Genomic DNA, 21,730 nt, shown 5'->3' with positions numbered 1-21,730 from the left:
AATCTGTCATTCAAACCCTTTCTACAACCTTTCCTGGTATATTTATCAGTGTTCATCCCCCACTTCTGTAAACCAGGACAACTTTCCTCCTCATTTTGTAAGTTATAGCTCATTTCACGTCTTCTGAAAATCCTTTTCATGTCCCTTCTTCCCAGTCAGAGGTGCTCCTCTCTCTTTGACCCACCCACTGGAGCACAAATCTCAGTGGACGGCAGTTATTTTCTTATGTGTCTCCTCCATTGGAGTATCTCAAGGACAGAGGCCATATCTTTTTATCTTTGTGTTTCAGGCCCAGAGCTTGGCATTTAGTAGGTGTTTGATGCCTATGGGTGAGAGATTGTGACTCTAGTCTCATACTTCTCCTACCTTATTACCTCCTTCTGTTACCTTGACCTGGGAATGAGATGACCCTCTCTAAGGTGACAGCTTAGTCTTCTCATTCACACTCCCAAGCTTCTGTACTATGGAAGTGAGACACACTCCTCAGGTTTCTGGTGTGCAGATGTGCATACAAAATGTATGTGATTCTTGGATGCCGTGTGCTTGTGGTAGAGGCTGTGTGTGTGTATGTGTGTGTGTGTGTGTCCTGAAAAGGGAGATCCCTGTGGTGCTTGGTGAGTCAGGGCTTATGTGTGTTACTGCATTGCCAGTGTGCTGATTGGCATGTTGGTGTGTATATTTCTGTGTCTTTGTTGGGGGAGGGACCTGAGTGTATGAAAAGTTCTATCTTGAGAGTGGGTGACTTTTAACCTCTTAATTTCTGCAGCCTCGCACACTGGCTTGAAGGTCACTCAGTGGGAACCAGAGGAGGCCCCTCAGGGGAAAGAGCATCTGGTGGTATCTTTTCCACAGTTGTTTTTGGATCTGGTCCCAGAGAGATGCTCTCCCTACTCTTGTCCCTGGGCACAAAGGGAGAGGTGGCAGCACTACAGGTATGGGAGGTTTGGAGGAGATCTTGCAGAGCCCATGTGTGTGGATTACTCTGGTTCAAGGAGGCAGGGTTTTCCCTGCGTCCTGCTTCTGGCTTCCAGGGGATCAGGTGTCAGCAGTTTGACCTACAGGTGGTGAAGAAGCAAGTCGAAGGCTGGGCCTGCCTGTCTCAGTTGCCCCACCTGCACCATGGGAAGACTGATGGGATCTGGCTGGAGAGAATTGGACTTGGGACAGGTTGTTACAATGCTGAGCTATTCCCCGGCCCTTTTATACCTCCCAGAAGAACTCAGGACCTGGGGAGACTACAGGAGTTGGGATGTGTGCCCACGGATGGAGACAGGGGGAGGGGGCAAGACTACAAGACAGCCCAGCCATCTCCAGCTCCGGCTCTGTGCTCTGGCCTTGGCATTTCCCCTCTGGGTCTTGGGTCACCTACCTGTAGTATAAAGCATGACACAGGCTTTCTGAGCACCCCTCTAGCCAAAAAGATGCCAAGAGGTTTTAAGGATCTAGAAGGGCAGAGCCATCTGCCTCCTCCAGACCCAAACCTCATGTTTCACTCTCTCTAACTGTAAATTGGGAAAAATGATGCTGTTACTATTACTGGTGTGTGTGCGTGTGTGTGTGTGTGTGTGTGTGAGAGAGAGAGAGAGAGAGAGAGAGAGGGAGAGAGAGAGAGAGAGAGAGAGATCTTCTCTGTCCAAGGAGTTCTCTAGTTGTTCATCCTAAGCCAGGACTCAGAGCCTCATTGCCCAGTACCTCAGCCCAAGGTGAGCCCTGGGAATCTCCATGGCAACAAACTGGTTATGAACGGGCTGCAGTTGCCATGGTGACAGGTCTCTCTCTCTTTCTCTCTCTCTCTCTCCTCTCTCATCCCCCTCCTCTCTTCTCAATGAACCAGAGAGATCTGCAGGCCTTAGCTTTCCTGGTGGGGTGGGAGTCGGGGTGGGTGCATGAAGGGGTTCAGATTGGGAATCAGGGAAGACGGGCTGAATCTGCAGTGTAGTGGGGGGCTGTTGGGGGTGCTGTTTCTATGGCGACGGGGCTGCAGCCTGTTAATTAAGCCCCCGGTTGCCACGGAGACAGTGGTGGTTGACGTGCTCTGCGGCGAGCCCCGTGTGGGGCGTGCGGGGTGCTGGACTCACCGAGTCACTGCTGGGCTTCCGGGTCTGGAAGACGGGCTATGCAGGTGGGAGAGAAGAAGCGTGAAGGAGGGGGCTCAGGACCTTGGCTCCATGAGGCCACAGCTGAGGGGAGGTAGGTAGGTCACGGGTGATGTCATGAGACAAGGAAGATAGGAATTGAGCCCTGCGGGGAACACTGTCTGCTTTCTGAGGGAAAGGACCCAGTCAGGTGGCTCCAGGTTCCTCCTGACAGTTCCCTGTCCTGGTTCAATGGATGGAGCCTGGGATAGAGGTCAGAGAGCTGCACTAGTCCCCACTGTCACAAGTTCACCCCATGAAGAAAATTCTTTCCGTTCCATTTCCATTCCCAGACTCCCATTTCACTGTAAGTGGTGGTGGGGAAGATGTTCTAAAAAGTCTCTTCCAGTTCCCAAATCCTGATACCCAGGGGGCAGCTTCTCTGAGCTCCCCCCACCTCTGGGAAACATAAGGTGGGAGGGGGTATGAGTTTTAGATTCAGAGTTCAAAAATAGGACCCACCCAGCTCTGCATCTCGTTTTGCTTTAGTGAGGGGTTCCTCAGCATCAGACCTTCCTCTGGGCCAGGAAGCGTTGCTGAGCGGGCAGCTGAGTCCCTGGGCTTCAGAGATGAGGGCTACTCCTTACCGGCCAGTGCCAGGCTGGCAGTGTAGGAGGTGCCTGCAAGCGTTTTCTGAAACCCTCACCACAGACGGTTGGCATGAGGCTAGGTGAGGGCCCAGTCTCCCTGGGAGGTAAGGGATATAAACTGAAGGATTGAGGTCTCTCCTTGCTATGTCCCCTTTCAGGTCTGGGCTCTGTGGCTTTAGTCGGAGGCTAATATGGAGCAGGAGGAAATAGGATTATGCAGCCTAGCCCTTTTGTTTTACAAATGAGATATTGAGGCTCAGAGAAAAGAATTTGGGTTTTCTCAGAAATACACAGAATTCCACTACCTCCTGAATTCCATATGGCTCTTGAGATCAGAATTCTGGTGAGGGTGGACAGATGGGGTGGCCAGGGGAGGAGGAATCACTTCTGCCTTCACCTGAACTCCCCAGGGACCTGGGTGTCCCCATGGTTTGGCTCCGTGTGGTCAGAGCTACCCTAGCTCTGGGCCACAAATTAAAGGAAATAATCCCAGGGGAATGCTGCAGACCTGAGATGCTGAAAACTACAGCATCTGCTTTATTCCATAGCACTTAGACAAACACACTTGACATGTTTTTAGTATGTCACACATCTCCGCAGAGTAATGGAATACCATAGTGTGCTACTGCTGGTGGCAGTAGTAGTGGAGCACTGGGAAATTCTTGAACACTGGCCTTCCCACCTACTACCCTTTTAATTCCTCTCACAATCCTAAATCATCTCACTTTTTTTGTGTGTGTGTCCTCCTTCCAACCCAGAATACCAATGTGCACACCTCGACTGAATAGCTAACTCTTCACCCTAAAGGCTTAGTGTCAACATCAGACCCTTCAGAACCAAGCGGCAGCAACATGTTGTTGGAGGGTCCCTCGGAAGCATCTTTGAGTCAGCAACTGAACACTGACTTGTCTGAAGTCCTGGGCAAATTTGTATCAGATTTGGAGCAGTGAGCCTTGTCCATGGTTCTGAATGGCCCTGTTTTAGAAAGGCGTCTCTGTGGATATGGAAGGCTCGTTAGGACCCCTGAAGGTCTTCTGGGTCTCCTTTCCATTGAAAATCAAGAGTCCATTCCAGCTTGGAATCCCTGAAGCCTGAGCATGAAAAGGAAAGGGCTCATCAGACCCAATATCTGTTCCTTTTTTTTAGGAGCCAGTAGCCAGAGGCCACTAAGTTAGAGATGCTATATGTTGTCTCTTCTATTGAAGGAAAGACCAGTTCAAAGAAAGTTCTTCCAAGGAAAAGAGCCCCTAAATTGGAGTGAAGGGAACCATATTCTAGACTGAGTTCTTCCCATTCACTGGCAAGTGAACTAGGCAATCGTTGCCCCTCTTTGGTCCTTAGTGTTTTCATCTGTAAAAATGAAAGCTGTGTATTAGATCAGAAAAATAATACTTCTCTGGTCCTGTAACTCTCCTGGAATTTAGAGGACTAGTGTTTGGTGTGAAGGTGAGTTTGAAAATATTTTTCCTGAATTTGTTCATTCCCTCACACGTTTAGAACTTCCAGACACTTAAAGGGTTTAAAGCTCTGGGGCCGGTTTCTGAGATTTCTCCAACACTGACTCAAACCTGTGTTCTAGGGGTTCCAGGTTGATCAAGCTTCTGGGACCTGATCTCAGGAGAGGGGGGAGAAACACAGAGAGCATGTTAGCTGTGGAAGGAAGCCTCAGAAAGCAATCCTGGATTAGGGGATTAGACACTCCTGCCCCAGGAGAAAATCTGGTCCCCAACTGACTGGCGGCCTCATTCCCCCCTCCCCCACCCTGTCTCTGGCCAGCCTCAGGCCAGAGTGCCCTCCCTAGAGGCTGCACCATCCCTGGTGGAAAGTCAGTGCTCCCTGGAACATCATTGCTGTCTGTTCTCCTGCTCATTCTACCATCAGAAAGTCCCAGTCTGCAGACTCCAGAGACTCGTCCTGGGTGGGCGGGTGGGTGAGGGTGCTGGGACTCCTGTCATAATGAGAGTGCACTGTAACTAGTAGGGCTCCACCCCATCCATTTTAAGATAGGATGGGTCAGACAATCAGCGACCCAAACCCCTTCCGGGGTGCAGCACAGTGCTTCACTTTGGGGCCCTGGGTTCTGCATGTCTCCACCTCCAACCTCTTGAATAGCGATATGAGAGTCTGCTTGTCCTCCTCCCTTCAGGGCCGGCCTCTTCAGCTTTGCAGACAGGCTCCCTAGGGCCCCATATTCCATGGCGCTCCCCCACCCCGCCACCTCATCTTCCCTCTGGGGGTCACCTCAGACCCCCAGTCAGGCAGCCGCTGCGGGGCCGCCTCCCGGCGGCCGCGACCTAGTTCCCTGCCGTTATTTTTAGGGCGCGGGATGGCACCTGCCCACGTGCCGGGCCCCGCCTGCGCTGGAGAGTGGGGGGAGCTGCGGCTGCTCAGGGGAGGAGAGGGCCGGTCCCCGCCGCAACCCCTTTATCCCACCCGCTCACGCCCCCGTTTTCCTGTAAGGGGGCCAACAGGCGCGCTCTGCCCGCCCCCCACGTCTCCTCTTCTCCCTCCCTCCAGCTTCCCCCCCAAAAAACCCCGCCAGTGGCTCACGCCTCCTGCATACGGGATGAGGTGAGCAGCGCCGCTGCTGAGAGGGGGCGCGCGCGGGTGTGAGCGTGTGTCCGTGTGCGAGTGTGTGTGCGCCGGGCGGGCGGGCGGGCACTGCAGCTCCTTCCTCTGTGGAGCGGAGAGCGAGCGAGCGAGCGAGCGAGCGAGAGAGCTAGAGCGAGCCAGAGAGCGGCGAAGGCGGGCAGAGGGGCGCGAGCGAAGCGGCGCAGCCATCCCCGGCCCGGCGCCGCGCCGCCACCATGCTAAACAACCTGACGGACTGCGAGGACGGCGACGGGGGAGCCAACCCGGGTGAGCAGTGGTCCGGGGGCGGCGGGGGAGGGGGCGGCGAGGAAGGGAGTCAGGGCTGGGTGAGAGGCGGAGCGGGGGCGGCTTCCTTTAGGGAAGAGCTTAGGACTGACCGGGCGGTGGACGCCGGCGGCGGCCTGGAGCTCAGCTCCATTGGAATGCGCTACGCGCTGTCCGAGGTGCTGGAATGCGCCGCGCCCGGGGGGCAGAGCTGGGGCCGAAGGGCTGTCGTTACCCGCGGCCTGGGGACAGACTTAGGTTAGCTAAGCCGAGAAGGAGGTGGGAAGGGAATGGAAGAGCCAGAATGGGCTGACATGCAGCTCGACGGGCGGGAAGGCTCCTTTCCCCGAGAGGGGACCCTGGCGTCCTGGCGCAGAGCAGGGGCTGGTGGTGCCGGGGGGCGCAGTCTGCTGCAGTCTCTTGCTCTGAGACTTCTAGCTGGAAGGTGGGGGGAAAGGTAGCTCTGGGGATTTGGGGGCATATGACAGCCCCCGTCTGGTCTGCGGCATTCCCTTAAGGGGACACTTGGTGCAATCCGGACCCCCTCCCCCAAGGCTTCCCGAGCTCCGACCTCAGACTGAAGCTATCTTTTCCGTGGCTTTTTCAGTTTTACTTTGCGGAATCTCCCTCTCCCTCTCGCTTCCCCATGGGTTCCTGTTCAGGATGGGAAGCAAGATCACCCTCCTTTCTTCCCTTCCCCCCTCCCCTTGGTAACCTGGGGCGACAGTGTGGTTTCCAGGGCGGGGCAGGGGGTAGTCTTTTTAGTTAGCTCTGATAGCTTTCCTAGTGAGGCCTCAGAAATGGGGTCCCAGCAACTGAATCCCAGGCGCCGCGGCGCGGACACTGCGGACGCGCTGCGGTGGGTGCGGAGATGGCCAGGAGCAGAGGGGCTCCGAGCAAGTCCTTTTGCTGCTCCCGCTCTCCCCCGGCCCTCCTCCGCGGTCTTCCTGCTCCGAGGTCTTGGGGCCAGCCACCCCCTCGGGCTCGCAGGTCCCCCGCCGCCCCCCAGCGGTCTCAGCCATCCATCACGGCTGTCAGCCGCCCCCACCCCCCACCCTCCAGCGGCGCAGCGTCCCCTGCGCACTAGCGCGCCTCCCGCGCCTGCTGTCTGCGCTCAGCGCCTTTAAACGCTCCCCCCCACCCCCTGCATTGCTTGACCCTCTGGGCTGAGACTCCAGTGGACCTCTCTAGGGGTGGACCGAAAGGCCTCAAGAGCTGAAAGAGTGGGGTCTTCCAGACTCTAGCAGCTTCGATTCTGAGGTCCTCTATCCTGATTCCATTCAGGGCCAAGTGGCCGCAGGGAAGGCTGGGGACACCAGGGTTCCTGATCCTTTGTCTGAGACACCCCTTCCCCATTTTTTCTTGGGGGCTGAGTGGCATACAGGAACCAGAGCTACCAGCTGACCAACTCATCCATCTCCCCAGTGACCCTGGGGTCACCTCATTGGGCAACTGCCCCCTCCCCCGCGGGCTTTGGCTGCAGGGAGAGGGGGTTTGGCAAAGTTGAGTCTGCGGCAGCGCCTGGCATGCGGACTGCGCGCTCAGGGAGCAAAGTCAGGGTCGGGTAGACTTCATTTCCATTCGGGATCCCCTTCAGATGCTTCCACTCTGTGACAGGGGCTCAGCTTGCAAGGTAATCTCTTTTCTCCCCCAGGCGTGGGATATGGCCCAGTCCCTCAGCACCCACTTTCTTTACCAAGGCTTTTGTGGGCCTCAGGGTTTTCATGGGGTCTTGGGAGGCCTAGTAAAGAGGCATCTTTGTGTTTGAAGCAGGAGTGGAACTAGGAACTCTATATGGTCCTGCCCCTCCCGTCAGTTTCTACATGCTGTTAAAGCCGGCCCATCTAGAGACCATACATGGTCCAGGGCCTGGACTAGAGTGGCCAGAACCTGTGTCAGGCCAGGTTCTGGGTCCCAACGAGAGAAGGCCTCCCAGGGACGCTGGAAAGGTGGTAGGAGGAGCTAAGGACTTTCTGGGCTGGAGGGAAGTGGGTCCAAGAACCCCTGGCAGGTCAGATTCTGTATTCTTGGGGCTGAATGGAAGGAGCTGGCTGCTGACCTCGGGGAGGCGAGATTGGCCCGGAAAAGAGGGCTCCTCTGGACTAAAGAAAAATGCAAGGGTATTGTCCTTTCCCGTGGGGTCTACGCCCCCTCGCCCCCAGGCTGGCTGGGGATTCCCCCAGGCCCGGCCCCAGGCCCCGGAGGCTCCCTTGCCAGCTCGCCGCGTCCTCCCCGGGAGCTCTGGCCGCTGCAGCTTAATTGAAAGCCGATTCGGGCTGAGAGCTCCCAGGGGGCGGGGGCAGGGGCGGGGGCGGGAGGCTGAGCCTCGGTCTGGCCTGCCTCGCGCGCCGCCCCGCGCTCCCCGTCACCCCGACTCTGGCTCGGGGGTCAGGGCGAGTTCCCCTGAGCTGTCCGGCTCCGGCGAGAACTCGGAGCTCACTCCCCACCCCCCAGGCCGCGCGCTGGGCGTTCCGGGGAGGGGACCCACCGGCCTGGCTGACAGGCCAGCAGCCTGGCGTCCCGCCCCGGCGGCGGGTCAAACGTGGGACTGGGGCTGGCCGAGGCGCCCCCTCCCCTGCCCTCTCCTACTGGCCGGATCCGGCCTGGAGTCAGGTCTGCGCTGCGCGCCGCGTTACATAAGCGGCTGCGGGCGCGTGGCCTGCTCGGCTTGGCGCGGCGCTCTTGGCCCGCGCGGTCACCATGGAGACCGGCGCAGGGCCGCCTCGTTACGGGGTCTCCGGCCAGCTTGCCCCCTTCCGGCCTTTTCTGGGTCCCTGCTCCCTCCGTACCCCCAGTAAAGGAAGAAGGGCTAGGAAGGGGGTGTAAAAAAGGGCAGATTGGAGGGTCCTGGTCCTAAAAGGGACGCTTCTGGGGAGGGACCTAGTCTGACAGGAGACAGAGCAACCCCTAAACGTTGAGGCTGAGGGAGGCTGTGGGATGAGAAGCCCCAACTGGCAGGCCCAGGGGTGTGATAGTAGCGCATAGCTAACTTGTGTGGGCAACCCAACCCGCACTATTCCAGTGAACCCCGCCACCCAAGAATTAAACACTGGGCGTTCTCCCTTTGCAAACCGAGCTTCCAGTGACTTGCCGAGGTGAAGGCAAAGCCGTGACACTGGGGCTGCAACCTGGATCTCCGACTCCAGCCCCCGCCCCCCCCCAACCCTCAGGAAATTCCTCTCATGCCATGCCCCCCCCCCAGCCTCTCTAGTGCTCACCATGATTCGGTGAGAACAGGAGGCACCTTGTAGGCATTCTAAACAGAGAGGGACCTACCTGACTCTTATTTCTCCTGTTGGGTGGCCCCAGACAGCTCTGTTATGACCTGGGGCCATAAAGGGAGACCTGAGGAATTTACCTCCAAAGCCTGTTTCCTGAGCCTCTCTCCTGCGCTGGGCCCCCATGGGGGGGGAAGGGTCTCCCATGTGTGAGAAGGAAGAGCTGGTGATGTTCCTCTGTTAGGCACCTCCTCTTGAAGAGAGAGTGGAAGTGGAGGCAGGAGGCTGGGTGGTGGTGGGCTTCCCTGGAATAGGTAAGATGTCACTTCTTTCCTGTGCCCCAGTTTTTAGTCAGGATGGAAGTGGGTTTAGAAGAGGGCCAGGCAATGCTCTGGAAAAGGGCCCTGTATGGACTAAGGAAGGTGTCCAGGAGGTCAGGAGAAGGATGCAGAGCATTTGAACAGATGGGGATGGGAAGAGAGGGAAACCAAGAGAGGAGGGGACTGAGATTCAAGGGTGCACAGGGCCTCAACTTCACTGGGGACTTGGGGAGTCTCTCTAGGGTCCAGAGAGATGACGACTGCTGAGCCTCGGCCCTGCATCTGGGGAAGACTGGTGACTGGAGGGAAGGTACCTGCAGAGACCTGGGGTCTCTGGGAAGGGACCCCTCTCCCGATGCCAGGGATTCTCTCCTTGAGTGGTCTCATTGATACCACACGGCTCAGCTCTCTGCCTGCGCATCTTTACGTGGGACCCTGCTCTCCTTTCTCTGGCCCAGCTTCTGTCCTTGGTGTATCTGATCCATATATCACGGTGGCTTCCAGGTAGTGCTCCCAATAGTGCTTCACCACAACTAAATTCAGCGTCTGGCCCACCCCAAACCCCTTTGTCTCCCAAGTTATTAAGGTGGCACCATCATCCACCCGTTCACCATGGTAGAACACCAGGCATTATCTTGGATTCTTTTCCTCTCCCCCTTTCCCAATCATCTGACATAGAAATGTGCCAGTAATTCCCGAGTCTGTCCACTGCCTCACGTTGTCCTGGTCTGGGTCCTCCTCAGCCCTGGCCTGGACACCAGAAGTCTCTGGCTCCTGTATTCCTCACCTAAAGGCCAGAGTGATGGCTCTGAAACACACTCGCCTGTTGGTGACGTTTCTCTGTGTTGAACTCTTCATGACTGCCCACTGTCCTCCAAATTCTTTAAGATCATCTGCTACTTGGTTAAAGGCTCACCCCGCATTTACCCCACATTTACACTTCTAGGCTCATCTTGGCCAGTTCTTATTCTTCAGCCCCAACGTGCCCCTTCCTCCAACTCCAGCAGACCATACTTTGTTGAGCTTCTCTAACCTACTCGGTTCACTCTCACCTCTGGGCCTTTGAACGCGCTGTTCTGCTATTCTCTCTGCCTGGGACACCCTCCCCGCCTCCCTCCCAGTCTAGCTCTTACTCATCCTTCAGTTCTGAGCTGACACGTCACTTCCTCTGGGAAGCCTTCCGTAACCTCCCAGGCTGGGCTGAGTGCCCTCCTGGGTTCCCACACAGCCTGAGCTCCCAATATTGCTTCACCACAACTAAATCAGCATCTGCTGGGAATTCCTGATCACTGCTTCATCTCCCTTGGCTTGGTTCCTGAAGGACCAGGACGGCATCTCGTTCTGTGTGTTTGCTTCCCCATGTGGGTACCTGGTAGACATCCGGTTGACTGACAGTGAAGGGGGGCAGTGGGAGGTCTGCCCTCCAGGACATGGAGTATCCTTGGGGCTTCAGACTGCACTGTTCTCCTTTCTCCCCAGGAAGGAACAGGCGTCCACCCCAAAGCACCAGGATGGTCCTGGTTATGATCAAGAAGGAGCTCTAAGTGGCATGGGGCACAAACCTGTAATCTTAGCTCCTTGGGAGGCTGAGGCAGGACGATTGCAGGTTTGAGGCCAGCCCAGGCCACTTAGTGAGACCCTGCCTCAAAATGGAACATAAAAGGCTCAGCAGCAGAGTGCTTTCCTAACATGTGTGAAGCCCTGGGTTTGATCTCTAGTACCTTAGGAAAAAATGGGGTCTCTGGAGGGTCTTGGGGTACTCTGGTGAATGAAGTAGCGCCCCCACCCAGAGCAAGGAAGCGCTCACACGTTCACCCTCTGCCGGGCAGTGTCACAGGCTCTTGGTCCCTTCTACAGAGAAGAGCGCGTGAGCCCCATTTCTCTAACGTGCAGACCAAGGCTCAGAGAGTCCAAGTGGCCGCCCAACTGTATGCCCAGGTGGACGGAGGACAAACAGTTGGTGCAGACCCCTGACTCTCTGCCTCCTCAGGTGATGGCAACCCCAAGGAAAGCAGCCCCTTCATCAACAGCACCGACACGGAGAGGGGCAAGGAGTATGACGGCAAGAACATGGCCCTGTTTGAGGTGGGCTGCTTGCGACCCTCCTCAGGAAGAGCGCATCCTCTCCACCCCTCCCCTGGGCCGCCTTCCACCTGGGTCGCCCTTCCCCCAGCTTCACCCTCTCCGCTCTCTGCCCCCCATCCTCCTTCCCTGGGCCCCGCACCCCACCCAGGGCTCTCCCTGTCCTGGGCCCTCTGCTCCCCCCCTCAGCTCCCCCCAGCCCCCCACCCCGGGGCCTCCAGGCTCCTGACACTGACACCCTTCCTCGTAGGAGGAGATGGACACCAGCCCCATGGTGTCCTCCCTGCTCAGTGGCCTGGCCAACTACACCAACCTGCCCCAGGGAAGCAGGGAGCACGAGGAGGCAGAAAACAACGAGGGCGGGAAAAAGAAGCCGGTGCAGGTGGGGCCTGGTGGGAGGCTGGGAGGAGGGGGATAAGGATGGAGGGTGGATGGTAGAGGCCGAGGTGTAGGAGGCTGGGCGGGGGAGGGAGGGCAAGGAGGTGAAGGATGGAGATGGGAGGGAGGAGGGAGGAGGTGGCTCCAAGGACGGATGGTGGGGTGGAGTGGGGGAGGAGGAGAGGAAGGAAGGAGTAGGCGAAACCTGGAGGAGGCTGAGCAGGGGGCCCACGCCTGTGATCCCAGCAACTTGGGAGGCTGAGGCAGGAGGATGGCAAGTTTGAGGACAGTCTCAGCAACTCAGTGAGACCCTAAGCGACTTAATAAGATCCTGTCTCAAAAGAAAAAAATGAAAAGGGCCGGGAATGCAGTTCAGGGTGGAAAGGCGCTGGCCTCGCACGTGTGAGGCTGTGGGTTTGATCCCCAGCAGCACACCCCCAATCAGAGGAGCAGGATGAGGACTGGGGAAGGAGAGGGCAGGACCAAGAGTGGGACACAGAGGAGTAGCGGGCGGGTGCTGGTGATGGGGGGCTCCAGACACTGACGCTGGCTTCCCTGCAGGCCCCGCGCATGGGCACCTTTATGGGTGTGTACCTCCCGTGTCTGCAGAACATCTTTGGTGTCATCCTCTTCCTGAGACTCACTTGGGTGGTGGGCATAGCAGGCATCATGGAGTCCTTCTGCATGGTCTTCATCTGCTGCTCCTGTGTGAGTGACACTGCCCCCGTGACAGCTGGGGCTTGGCCGAGGCCTGGGGTGGGAGGCGGGAGGTGGAGGCTCCGGACCTGGGCTTTCCCTAGGAGCCTCTGCTGGTGACTCTTGAGAGTCGATTAGGTCTGACTGGCCCCTCCGCGTCTCATGGGCTCGTCCCTGATGGCTGTTGACCAGGTTTCACGTGGATCTGGGAGTGTGTTTAATCACACAAGTAATTAAATGCAGATTCATTGATAAAGTGATAAGCATAGCAAAGAAATTAGAGTTCTCCGATGATCCCACAAAAGTTGACGCTTTGGTAGATTGAGATGATGTATCACAAACAACATCGCAACTGGATTCTTCTCATTCTCTCTAAAAAGTCAACTATTCAATGAACCCAAATTCTTGACACGTTTCTGTGTCCTGGAATATAACCTTGAGACAGCTCTGCATGCGACGTACCCAGTGCGGAAGTCATTGCACCTATTTTATAGATGAAGAAGCTGAGGCCAGAGAAGCAAAGGGAGCTGTCCCAGGTCACGTGGCTGGTTGGGGGCCAAACTGGGGTTTCCAGAGCCCTCTGGTACTGACGCTCCCGCACGTCCCCTCGCATGGTGAATAAGAGTTTTTCTTGAGAAGGACTTGGCACAGAGAGAAGTTGGAACAGGCCCAGGGAGAAGCTCAGCAGAAGAGAACCTGTGGGTTTGGCTGGTGTTTACGGGGCGAACGGCCTGGCCTCCACCCAGGCCACTGCGGCCCCCGGCAGCCGCCACTCTGATGATCTCTCTTCTACAGACGATGCTCACGGCCATCTCCATGAGTGCCATTGCCACCAATGGTGTTGTGCCTGGTATGCGGAGGGGACTCCAGGGAGCGGGAGGGGCTGATGGTCAGAAGGAGGGACGGAGCCCTGGGCTCTGGGGATCGTCAGGACCTGAGAGAGGCAATATGGCAGACCGGGGGCCTGGGCTCTGTCTGCCTATGGGGTAGGCCAGGAGCAGCCTTTTTGGGAGTGGAAGAGGGAGGCCATGGTGGGGGTTGAATCGGGCAGTGACAGCCCTCCCCCCTCAGCCTGAGACCCTCCTAGGGTGGTGACATCGTAGCTTCTGGGCCATGACCCCCTTACAGGGGTAATTAGCAACATGCTGCTAATTAGTGCTGCAAGATCCACACACAGTGGTTGGCTGGACCTCCCCCAGTCCCCTTGCTGGGGGCTGCAGCCTGCGGCAGAGCAACCCTTTCTGCCCTCTGTCACTGAGCCCTCCTCGTCCCCTAGGGCAGCCGAGTGCCCCTGGACCCTCTTGCTGATACTTGGCTTTCTCTGCAGCTGGTGGCTCCTACTACATGATCTCCAGGTCTCTGGGCCCAGAGTTTGGGGGCGCCGTGGGCCTCTGCTTCTACCTCGGCACTACCTTTGCTGGGGCCATGTACATCCTGGGCACCATCGAGATCCTGCTGGTGAGAGGGGCTGAGGGGGGCTGGGGCTGGGGCTCAGGGGTGGAGTGCTCGCTGGCATGAGTGAGGCCCTGGGTTCCATCCTCAGCACCACATTCAAAATAAATACAATAAAGATATTGTGTCCATCTACAGCTAAAAATCTTTTTAAAAAAAGAGGCTCTGAGGAGGAGACGTGGGGTCCCAGGCGGTCAGCCAGGGCACCAGTGCTCCCTGGACTCCCGGCGGCCAGGCTGCTCAGCCAGGCCCCGAGGAATCGGTGTTGTGTCTCGAAAGCGTCCCCAGCCCAGCTGGGGAGAGGAGATACGATGATCATGCAACCCCAACAGCTGCCGTTCCTCAGGCCCCCACCGAGCCCTCAGCACCGTTCAAGTGCTGTGCAGCCCTGAGCCTGAACCCTCCCGAGGGTTAGATATCATGACGCCCATTTTACAAATGAGAAGTTCAGAGAGGTAAGATAACGTGCCAAGGTCACTCAGTTTTCAGGAAGGTGGCAGAGATGGGTTGATAAGAGTTAAAATCAGAGTAGAATTAATAATAGTGAAGGGGCTGGGGCTGGGGCTCCGCGTAGAGCTCTCGCCTAGCACGTTCGAGGCCCTGGGTTCGATCCTCAGCACCATGTGAAAATAAATAAATAAAATGGAGGTATGGTGTCCAACTACAACTAAATAACAACAACAACATCAACAATAATAAAATAATAAAAGCAGTGAAGCCACACAACAGCTACCATGTGGTTCCTCCCACGTGCCAGGAACGGTGTCAAGGACTCCGGGAATGGTCATTCTAAAGGGCCTGTGGCTGCTGAATGACAAGAGATAAGAAGCACGGGGGGCCCCTGGAAAGAGGTCTGTTAGGGGCAGTGGCAAATGGGCAGAAGGCAGGCCCTGGGCCGTGTTTGAAGGACAGGGCTGCTAGACCCTCCTCGCCCAGGTGGGTGCCAGTGAGGGTCCTGGTTTACGGAGGGCAGAGCTGACAGTGCCCACGCCCCGTCCTATGCAGGCTCCGAGGCTCGCCGCGTGTCATTTGATTTTAGCCTCCTGACTCGTTCGCGAGCTGGAAGATGACCACTTGACAATGGGGAAAGCAAGTCTCAGGGAGCCTAAGGGACATGGGGAGGACGTGGACCTGTGTCTCTGGGCTTCCAGAGTCTGTGCTTGCCCCCGTCCCCACCGCACTCCTTGGAGAGCTATTGTTCAAGGTGCCACAGCTCCAGTTTGGGGGCAGGACAGGAGAAATCGGGTGGAGAGGATGCATGGGGCCCGGAAGACCGGAGGAGACAAATGGGGAGAGAAGAAGAACAGACGTTTGTGGCTTTTAAAAATCAAATATTGTGGCCTGGGGCTGTGGCTCAGCGGTAGAGCGCTTGCCTAGCACAGTGAGGCGCTAGGGTTGATCCTCAGCACCACATAAAAAAAAGATAAAGTTAAAAAATAAAGGCATCATGTCCATATACAACTACAACATTCTTTTAAAATTAAAGATTTTAAAATGTGTATTATAATAAATTCTGGGCTGGGGATGAAGCTCAGGGGTAAAGTGCTTGCCCAGCATGTATGAGGCTTGGTCCTCAGCGCCACCCCCAACTACCCACTACATAAAACAGGAAAAATATTAAATAAAAAAATGTTGAAAAAAGGGAAAAATATCATCTAGAGAAAATCATCAGGATCTTTCTGGTGCATTTTCTTCTAGTTTTTGCTTTTCTAAATGATATGGTATTCCATCTTTGTAAATACACCTTCACGCTATAAGCATCTCCCTGAATAACTGGAAACTCTTATAAAGGGTAGATAACTTTGTGAGAATATAAACATACCAATGTTTAGCACAGAAACTTTAGAAAGTGCAGATGTGCAACAAGAATAAATATTATGCACAATTTAATGATTCAGGGGAAACCGCGGTTAATATTTTGATGTATCTGCAGACAAGCTGCAGATATACACATATCTCTGTCTTCACAGATAAATTTACAACAATGAGATCATACAGCATTCTTATTTTAAACCTGATTAAGTCCACCAATATCACACGTGTAGTTTTTTTAGTCAGCCTGTATAAACCCATGGTTTGTGTGAGGGTGTGTGTGGGGGTGTGGGGGTGTGTGCTCTGGGAGCCGAACCCAGGGCCTTGTGTGCGAGCCGAGCACACGCTGTGCTGCGGGCTGTCAGTGACCCTGTGCCTCCTTTTCTAACAGCCCCGTAGTTTATGTCGGGATGTGATTCATTTGCCCAACCTCTGGGAATGAACACCGATTTCCTTCCACCTTCCTGCTAGAAGTACCACAGGCCGCTCATCATTGTGATTGACGGCTGAGGCCTAGTCCTGCAGGGTGGGCCGCCCTTCCTCGGCCACCCTCAGGACCAGGGCTCTTGGCCCCACTCGCTGTGCCGTGGCGGGCGTCATCGGCCCCCACAGCCGTGCCCATGCTTCCGATGACTTCCCTGGGGGTGAGCCTCAGCTGGTCCTCTCTGGGTCCCCTGCCTGACCCCTGGCCGGCTTCCTGCAGGCGTACCTCTTCCCGGCCATGGCCATCTTCAAGGCAGAGGATGCCAGTGGAGAGGCGGCGGCCATGCTGAACAACATGCGTGTCTACGGCACCTGCGTGCTCACCTGCATGGCCACTGTGGTGTTTGTGGGCGTCAAGTATGTCAACAAGTTCGCCCTGGTCTTCCTGGGCTGTGTCATCCTGTCCATCCTGGCCATCTATGCCGGGGTCATCAAGTCTGCCTTCGACCCACCCAACTTTCCGTGAGTGCTGCCCAAGGCACGGCCATCCCCTCTGCCTGCCCCTGGTTCGGGCCCCTGCCAAGCCCCCTCTCCCTGCCTGGCAGAAGGGGTGTGGGTGGGAGCCACTCTGTGGGAGGAAGGCCTCTCCCTGTCTGGGCTGCTTCCCCGGGGTGGGAACAGTGTCCCTGGTGAGGGTCAGCCGCCGGCTGGTGCGTGGGCTTAGGAAGAAGGGAAGGGATTGACCTCTGAAGGGTCCACACTGTGGTGGGGGAACTTCCCTGGACAGGACAACTCCAAGAACGGGACAGCCTTAGTGTGGACAGCCCCTCCAGGATGGGAGAGGACGCAGAACAGAGGGGCCCCGCCTCAGGTCTCTGAACGGGCGCCCTCCCGGCCTGGAGACTCTTGTCCATGGTGCTGAAATGAGAATCGCTTGAGGAGCTTCGGAAAAAACAAACCCAACCAAACCCCCCAAACCCGGTGCCCAGGCTCCATGTAAATGAGACCAGATCCCCCTGGTTCGGGCCCTGGGTCCCCTGGGGTTCCGTTGTGAAGCCAGGGCGAGGCCTTGTCCCCATCTTCCTAGCTCGTTCCTCTCCCTAGGATCTGCCTCCTGGGGAACCGCACGCTGTCGCGCCATGGCTTTGATGTCTGTGCCAAGCTGGCCTGGGAAGGAAATGAGACGGTGACCACGCGGCTCTGGGGCCTGTTCTGCTCTTCACGTTTTCTCAACGCTACCTGCGATGAGTACTTCACCCGAAACAACGTCACAGAGATCCAGGGCATCCCTGGCGCTGCCAGCGGCCTCATCAAAGGTCTGGGGAGGGAAGAGGCTGTGTCCAGGGAGCACTGCGGGGATTGTAGGTCACGCGGTCAGATGGAGAGGCCCTCCTGGGGATTCAGTTAAACTCAATCAGCTTTAGTTGAGCACCTACTCTGGGCCTAGCCTCATGGAGGGGTGGGGATGAAAAGGAGCCAGGAATCTCACCAGTAGAAGGAAAGAAAGCCACCACTTTAACAGATGTTCACTAAATACCTGCCAAGTGCCTCTGTGCTAAGTACTAGTAACACAAAATAAATAAGTCACAGTCCTTGTCCCCAAGGAGTTAGTGACAGAGAGATACATTAGCAAGTAAATTCCATTACACGTAGATGTGTATTCGGTGAATGGAGGACTCTCAGGGGAGGGAGGCTTCAGGTGTGTCAGGTGACAAGATGAGATTCTTATACCCACCTCAGGCAGGTTTTGAAGGACAGAGGTGAGCCTGGAGTTCTACCAGGGCGTAAGGGGATCTCAGACCGAGGGACAGCTGCTTAGCGCTCGCACACACAGACGGGCATAGTGTGTCCTCCCGACCACAAGTCGTCTGGCCTGACTGGGGCGTGAAGGGCAAAGGACAGAGGGCAAGGAGTGGCGCTGGAGAGGCTGGCAGGGGCCAGCTGTGGCCGCCTCGGAAGCGGAGAGGTTGGGCTGTGTCCTGAAGGCAGTGGGGTCCACGAGGAGGTGCACGGAACCCCCAGAGATGACAGTTTTCTGGACTAGAGGAGGAGTGACGGCAGAAGTGGGACAGGGTCCCTCACAGGGTGCTCTTGCCACCCGCCAGGAATCTGGCCTCCCTGGAGATATGGCTTGGTTGTTAAAACTGGGGGTGCGACCGGAAGTTAGTGGGTAGAGGCCAGGGTGTGGCTGACATCCTGCTGGCTGTGGGTAGCCCTCCACAGCAAAGAGTCACCTGGCCGACATGTCACTTGGGCCAGGCAGAGGAGTCTGGAATGAAGACAAGGGCATCTGAGAAACGCTGAGGAGGGGGTGGGCAGAGGTTGGCCATGTTTTGAGGTGGGGGAGGGGAGGGGAGCGGTGGAGGGCGCGGCCAAGGTCGTGGTGTCATTCTGAGATAAGAGGCAGGCATGGCGTGGGGGCAGGGACAGGTGGACCTGGGACGCAGGTCAGTCGGAGTCAGCCTTGTGTGTCCTCCCACTAGATGGGGCCGTCGGAGGGCAGGGGCTGGGTCCCATTCATCTGTGAAATCTATGCCCGCGGCCTAGCGGCAGGCGGACACAGGAGACGTTGGTGGGAATAAAACGCAGCCCAGACCAGGGAGCAAGACGGGTGGTCCCGCCCCACCTCCTGGCCCCAGACCCCTGGACTCCCCTGAGCCTCCCCTCTCCCCACAGAGAACCTGTGGAGCTCCTACCTCACCAAGGGGGTGATTGTGGAGAAGCGTGGGATGCCCTCGGTGGGCCTGGCGGAGGGCACTGCCGTCGACATGGACCACCCGTACGTCTTCAGTGATATGACCTCCTACTTCACCCTGCTGGTCGGCATCTACTTCCCGTCAGTCACAGGTGAGGGCAGCTCTGGAGGGCCTGTCCGCCTGGGAGGGACGAGCAGGCCAGGCCAGAGGGGGCGCCTCAGGATGCGTAGCCTGCCGACCCCGTCACACAAGCAGAGCCACCATCAGTCCTGAGTGGACGACGAGGCGTGAAGGCCAGACCTCACCCCAGTCCACTGCCAGGACCGGGCCCCGGGGCCCCAACCGCAAGTCGTGTCCTTTCTTCCGGGTCAGTCTGGTCCCCGTGCGCCTGGCGCTTGTCTGAGGTATCTCCTTCTGCAGGGATCATGGCGGGCTCCAACCGCTCTGGGGACCTCCGGGATGCCCAGAAGTCCATCCCCACGGGCACCATCCTGGCCATCGCCACCACCTCTGCGGTCTGTATCCTGCCTTGCTGGACGGGGACCATGGGGGGGGTGTGCTGGGGGAGGCGGCCGGTCCCGGGTGGGGGTGTGGGCTCCCTGCACTTGGAGGTTCTCCTTCACCCTCTGTGCAGACATCAGCTCCGTCGTCCTGTTTGGGGCCTGCATCGAGGGGGTCGTCCTGCGGGACAAGTAAGTGAGGGGATCAGTGGGACCTGTCTGGGGGAGCGTGGGCGCAGGAGGCTGGATTCAGGGTGCAGACCTCCGTGAGGGGCCACCCGTGTTCCCCCTGACCTTCTTGTCGTATTTGTCTTTCTCGTGCCCGTTCGGGAAGCTTGGATGGTAAATCATTTCCTTTAGAACAATGATAGTCTCTCTCTCTCTCTCTCTCTTTTTTTTTTTTTTAAGAAACAAGCCTCATTAAATCACCTGATATTTATATATCTGGGGGTCGGTCACTGTCCGGGGTTCTTGGGTGAGCACAGATAAAGAGCTCACAGTTTTGTCCTAGAAGGCTCTTTGGGGGTGGTGGCCAACTTGTAAGCAACTTCAAGTGCCCAGCGGTCAGACTGGCCTGAAAGAGAGCCCAGGGCTAGGGGAATGTGCAGGAGGGGCTGCGCCCAGTCCTCAGGGCACTGGGGCTGCAAAGGGGTTCTGCGCTGTTCAGTCCTCCCCAACCACAGAGCACCTGAGCCCTCTCCCCGGCATCCTCCCCTCCGCGACACAGCCTACCCAGGACTCCGCTGCCTTAGGTATTAGAGGTGATCTAGAGAGGTTTTAAAATATTCGGGGGAATGTGCCTAGGTCCTGTGCAAACCCTGTGTCGTTTTATGTAAGACGTGAGCGTCTCGGAGTTTGGTGTCCTGGGGGTTGTGTCTCATTCATCCTTCCCACGTCCACGCTGAGTAGAGATTAATTAGGTGGCTAGGAGGGGGAAGGACCTGCCGGCGTGAACAGGGAAGGGGGAGAAATGGCTTGTGTGTGTGCGTACCTGTGGCTGTGGGTGGTTCCATGTCCCTGGAGCACTACGGGGGGGGGGGAGGGAGGAGTCCTACCACAGAGTCACTTTCCCCCAGCACCTGGCCTCTCGAAGATAATGCAATGGGGTCCCCGGGGCTGGAGACCGGCGGGAGCCAGGATCAAGGCCTGACTTTCATACCAGGAAACTGAAGCTTGCTTTACTTTTTTTTTTTTTTAAATGGAGGAAACCTTGAAAATGTTAAGCAGGGGAGTGACCTGGCCAAGTGGGCGATTTGCACACATCACACCAATTAGTTTCAGGGCAGCCTGACCTCCCTCTAGCTCACTTAATCATAGGCCTCCCCAGGACTGCAGGGTTCCAGCAGGTCACCCCTACAGTGCTTCACCCAGGGTCTTGGGGTCCTTCAACAATGCCCCCCCTTTTGGGTTGGGGTCTCTCTGTGTTGCCCAGGCTGGTCTTGAATTCCTGGGCTCTTGAGATCCAGTGATTCCCGTGCCTTAACCTCCAGAGCAACTGGGCCTGAAGGCGCCGCCACCACACCCAGCCTGCCCTTCTATTTTAAGAAGATTTTTGTCTTTGATTCTTACACCATCACCACATGATGCAGCCAGAAACCCATTTTTCACATGGAGGCCCTGAGATCCTAGCAAGCTGAGAGACTTTCTCAGGATGACAGAGTACTGACAACCCCCAATTTGCTAGTGCCGTGCTCTGTGCACCATAGTGAGCATTTTACATATGGATTCTCTCACCCATTATAGGGAATAGGCTCATGATTGTTCCCATGGCTGAGGAAACTGAGGCTCAGAGAGGTGGAGTGATCTGCTCAAGGTCACACAGGGCAGGAGGTGCCCAGGATATTCAGGAGTCGCCTTTTCTCTGTCACCTGCAGAGCCTAATGCGTTGGTCAGCCCCGCGGTTGGCGTGGGAGACCCCAGCCTGGAAATCCAGGTGACATGGCTCACTCGGCGTCGTCTGTTCCCCTACTGCTTTATTCCAGGTTTGGTGAAGCTGTGAATGGAAACCTGGTGGTGGGCACACTGGCCTGGCCATCTCCCTGGGTCATTGTCATCGGCTCCTTCTTCTCCACCTGTGGGGCTGGGCTTCAGAGCCTCACTGGGGCCCCACGCCTGTTACAGGCCATCTCCCGGGATGGCATAGTGCCCTTCCTGCAGGTCAGTGTGGGCAGGAGAGCAGCCCCACCCAGCAGGTCAGCCAGCCAGGGCCCTGCCTGGGGGCTGCTGAGGAGACTGCGTAGCCTCTGGGGCCACCCTGGGCTGCTCCTGGGCCCTTCGGCTGGACACTGCATGAAGAGGGATGGGTGGATCTCATTTGGGATTTGGATTGTGGTCAGGCCCATCATTTTGAGAATTTTCTGCTCTCAGGGGAAAATAAATGGCCCTTCCCTGGCTCCATTTGTTGGCCAAGGACTCAGAGAAGCAGAAAAATGGCAAGAAAAGGCGGGGGTGGGGGTGGCGTGGGGAGCTCTCCAGGGTGCTTAAAAACCAGTATGGAGCACATGCCATGGTCACTTGCTGGCCTCCGGTCAGCTCCTCTCCCATCTGCCCATCTGACTGGAACTTCCTTTCC

The 21,730-nt window shown here is 56.8% G+C and overlaps 1 protein-coding gene across 4 annotated transcripts in view; it reads left to right on the top strand.

The window, feature by feature from the left end:
- Slc12a5 (solute carrier family 12 member 5) overlaps positions 1-21,730 on the top strand; it is a 36,108-nt gene that overhangs the window by 1,712 nt on the left and 12,666 nt on the right. For 2 of the 4 annotated variants that reach the window (XM_078052050.1, XM_078052049.1), the window contains exons 2-12: positions 11,110-11,204; positions 11,452-11,583; positions 12,141-12,287; positions 13,071-13,125; positions 13,603-13,733; positions 16,243-16,484; positions 17,067-17,278; positions 18,639-18,809; positions 19,079-19,177; positions 19,293-19,350; positions 21,141-21,315. In XM_078052050.1, coding sequence (XP_077908176.1) covers positions 11,110-11,204; positions 11,452-11,583; positions 12,141-12,287; positions 13,071-13,125; positions 13,603-13,733; positions 16,243-16,484; positions 17,067-17,278; positions 18,639-18,809; positions 19,079-19,177; positions 19,293-19,350; positions 21,141-21,315 — 1,517 coding nt within the window. Of the gene's footprint in view, positions 1-2,153; positions 2,191-5,398; positions 5,585-11,109; positions 11,205-11,451; positions 11,584-12,140; positions 12,288-13,070; positions 13,126-13,602; positions 13,734-16,242; positions 16,485-17,066; positions 17,279-18,638; positions 18,810-19,078; positions 19,178-19,292; positions 19,351-21,140; positions 21,316-21,730 lie in introns of those variants that run through there. The other 2 variants (XM_078052052.1, XM_078052051.1) reach the window with 2 other exon arrangements.

This window comes from Ictidomys tridecemlineatus, chromosome 5, assembly GCF_052094955.1.
Source record: "Ictidomys tridecemlineatus isolate mIctTri1 chromosome 5, mIctTri1.hap1, whole genome shotgun sequence".
Classification (NCBI taxonomy): Eukaryota; Metazoa; Chordata; class Mammalia; order Rodentia; family Sciuridae; genus Ictidomys; species Ictidomys tridecemlineatus.
Note: the sequence above shows the minus strand (reverse complement) of the source record. Positions and strands in the feature narration are given on the sequence as shown.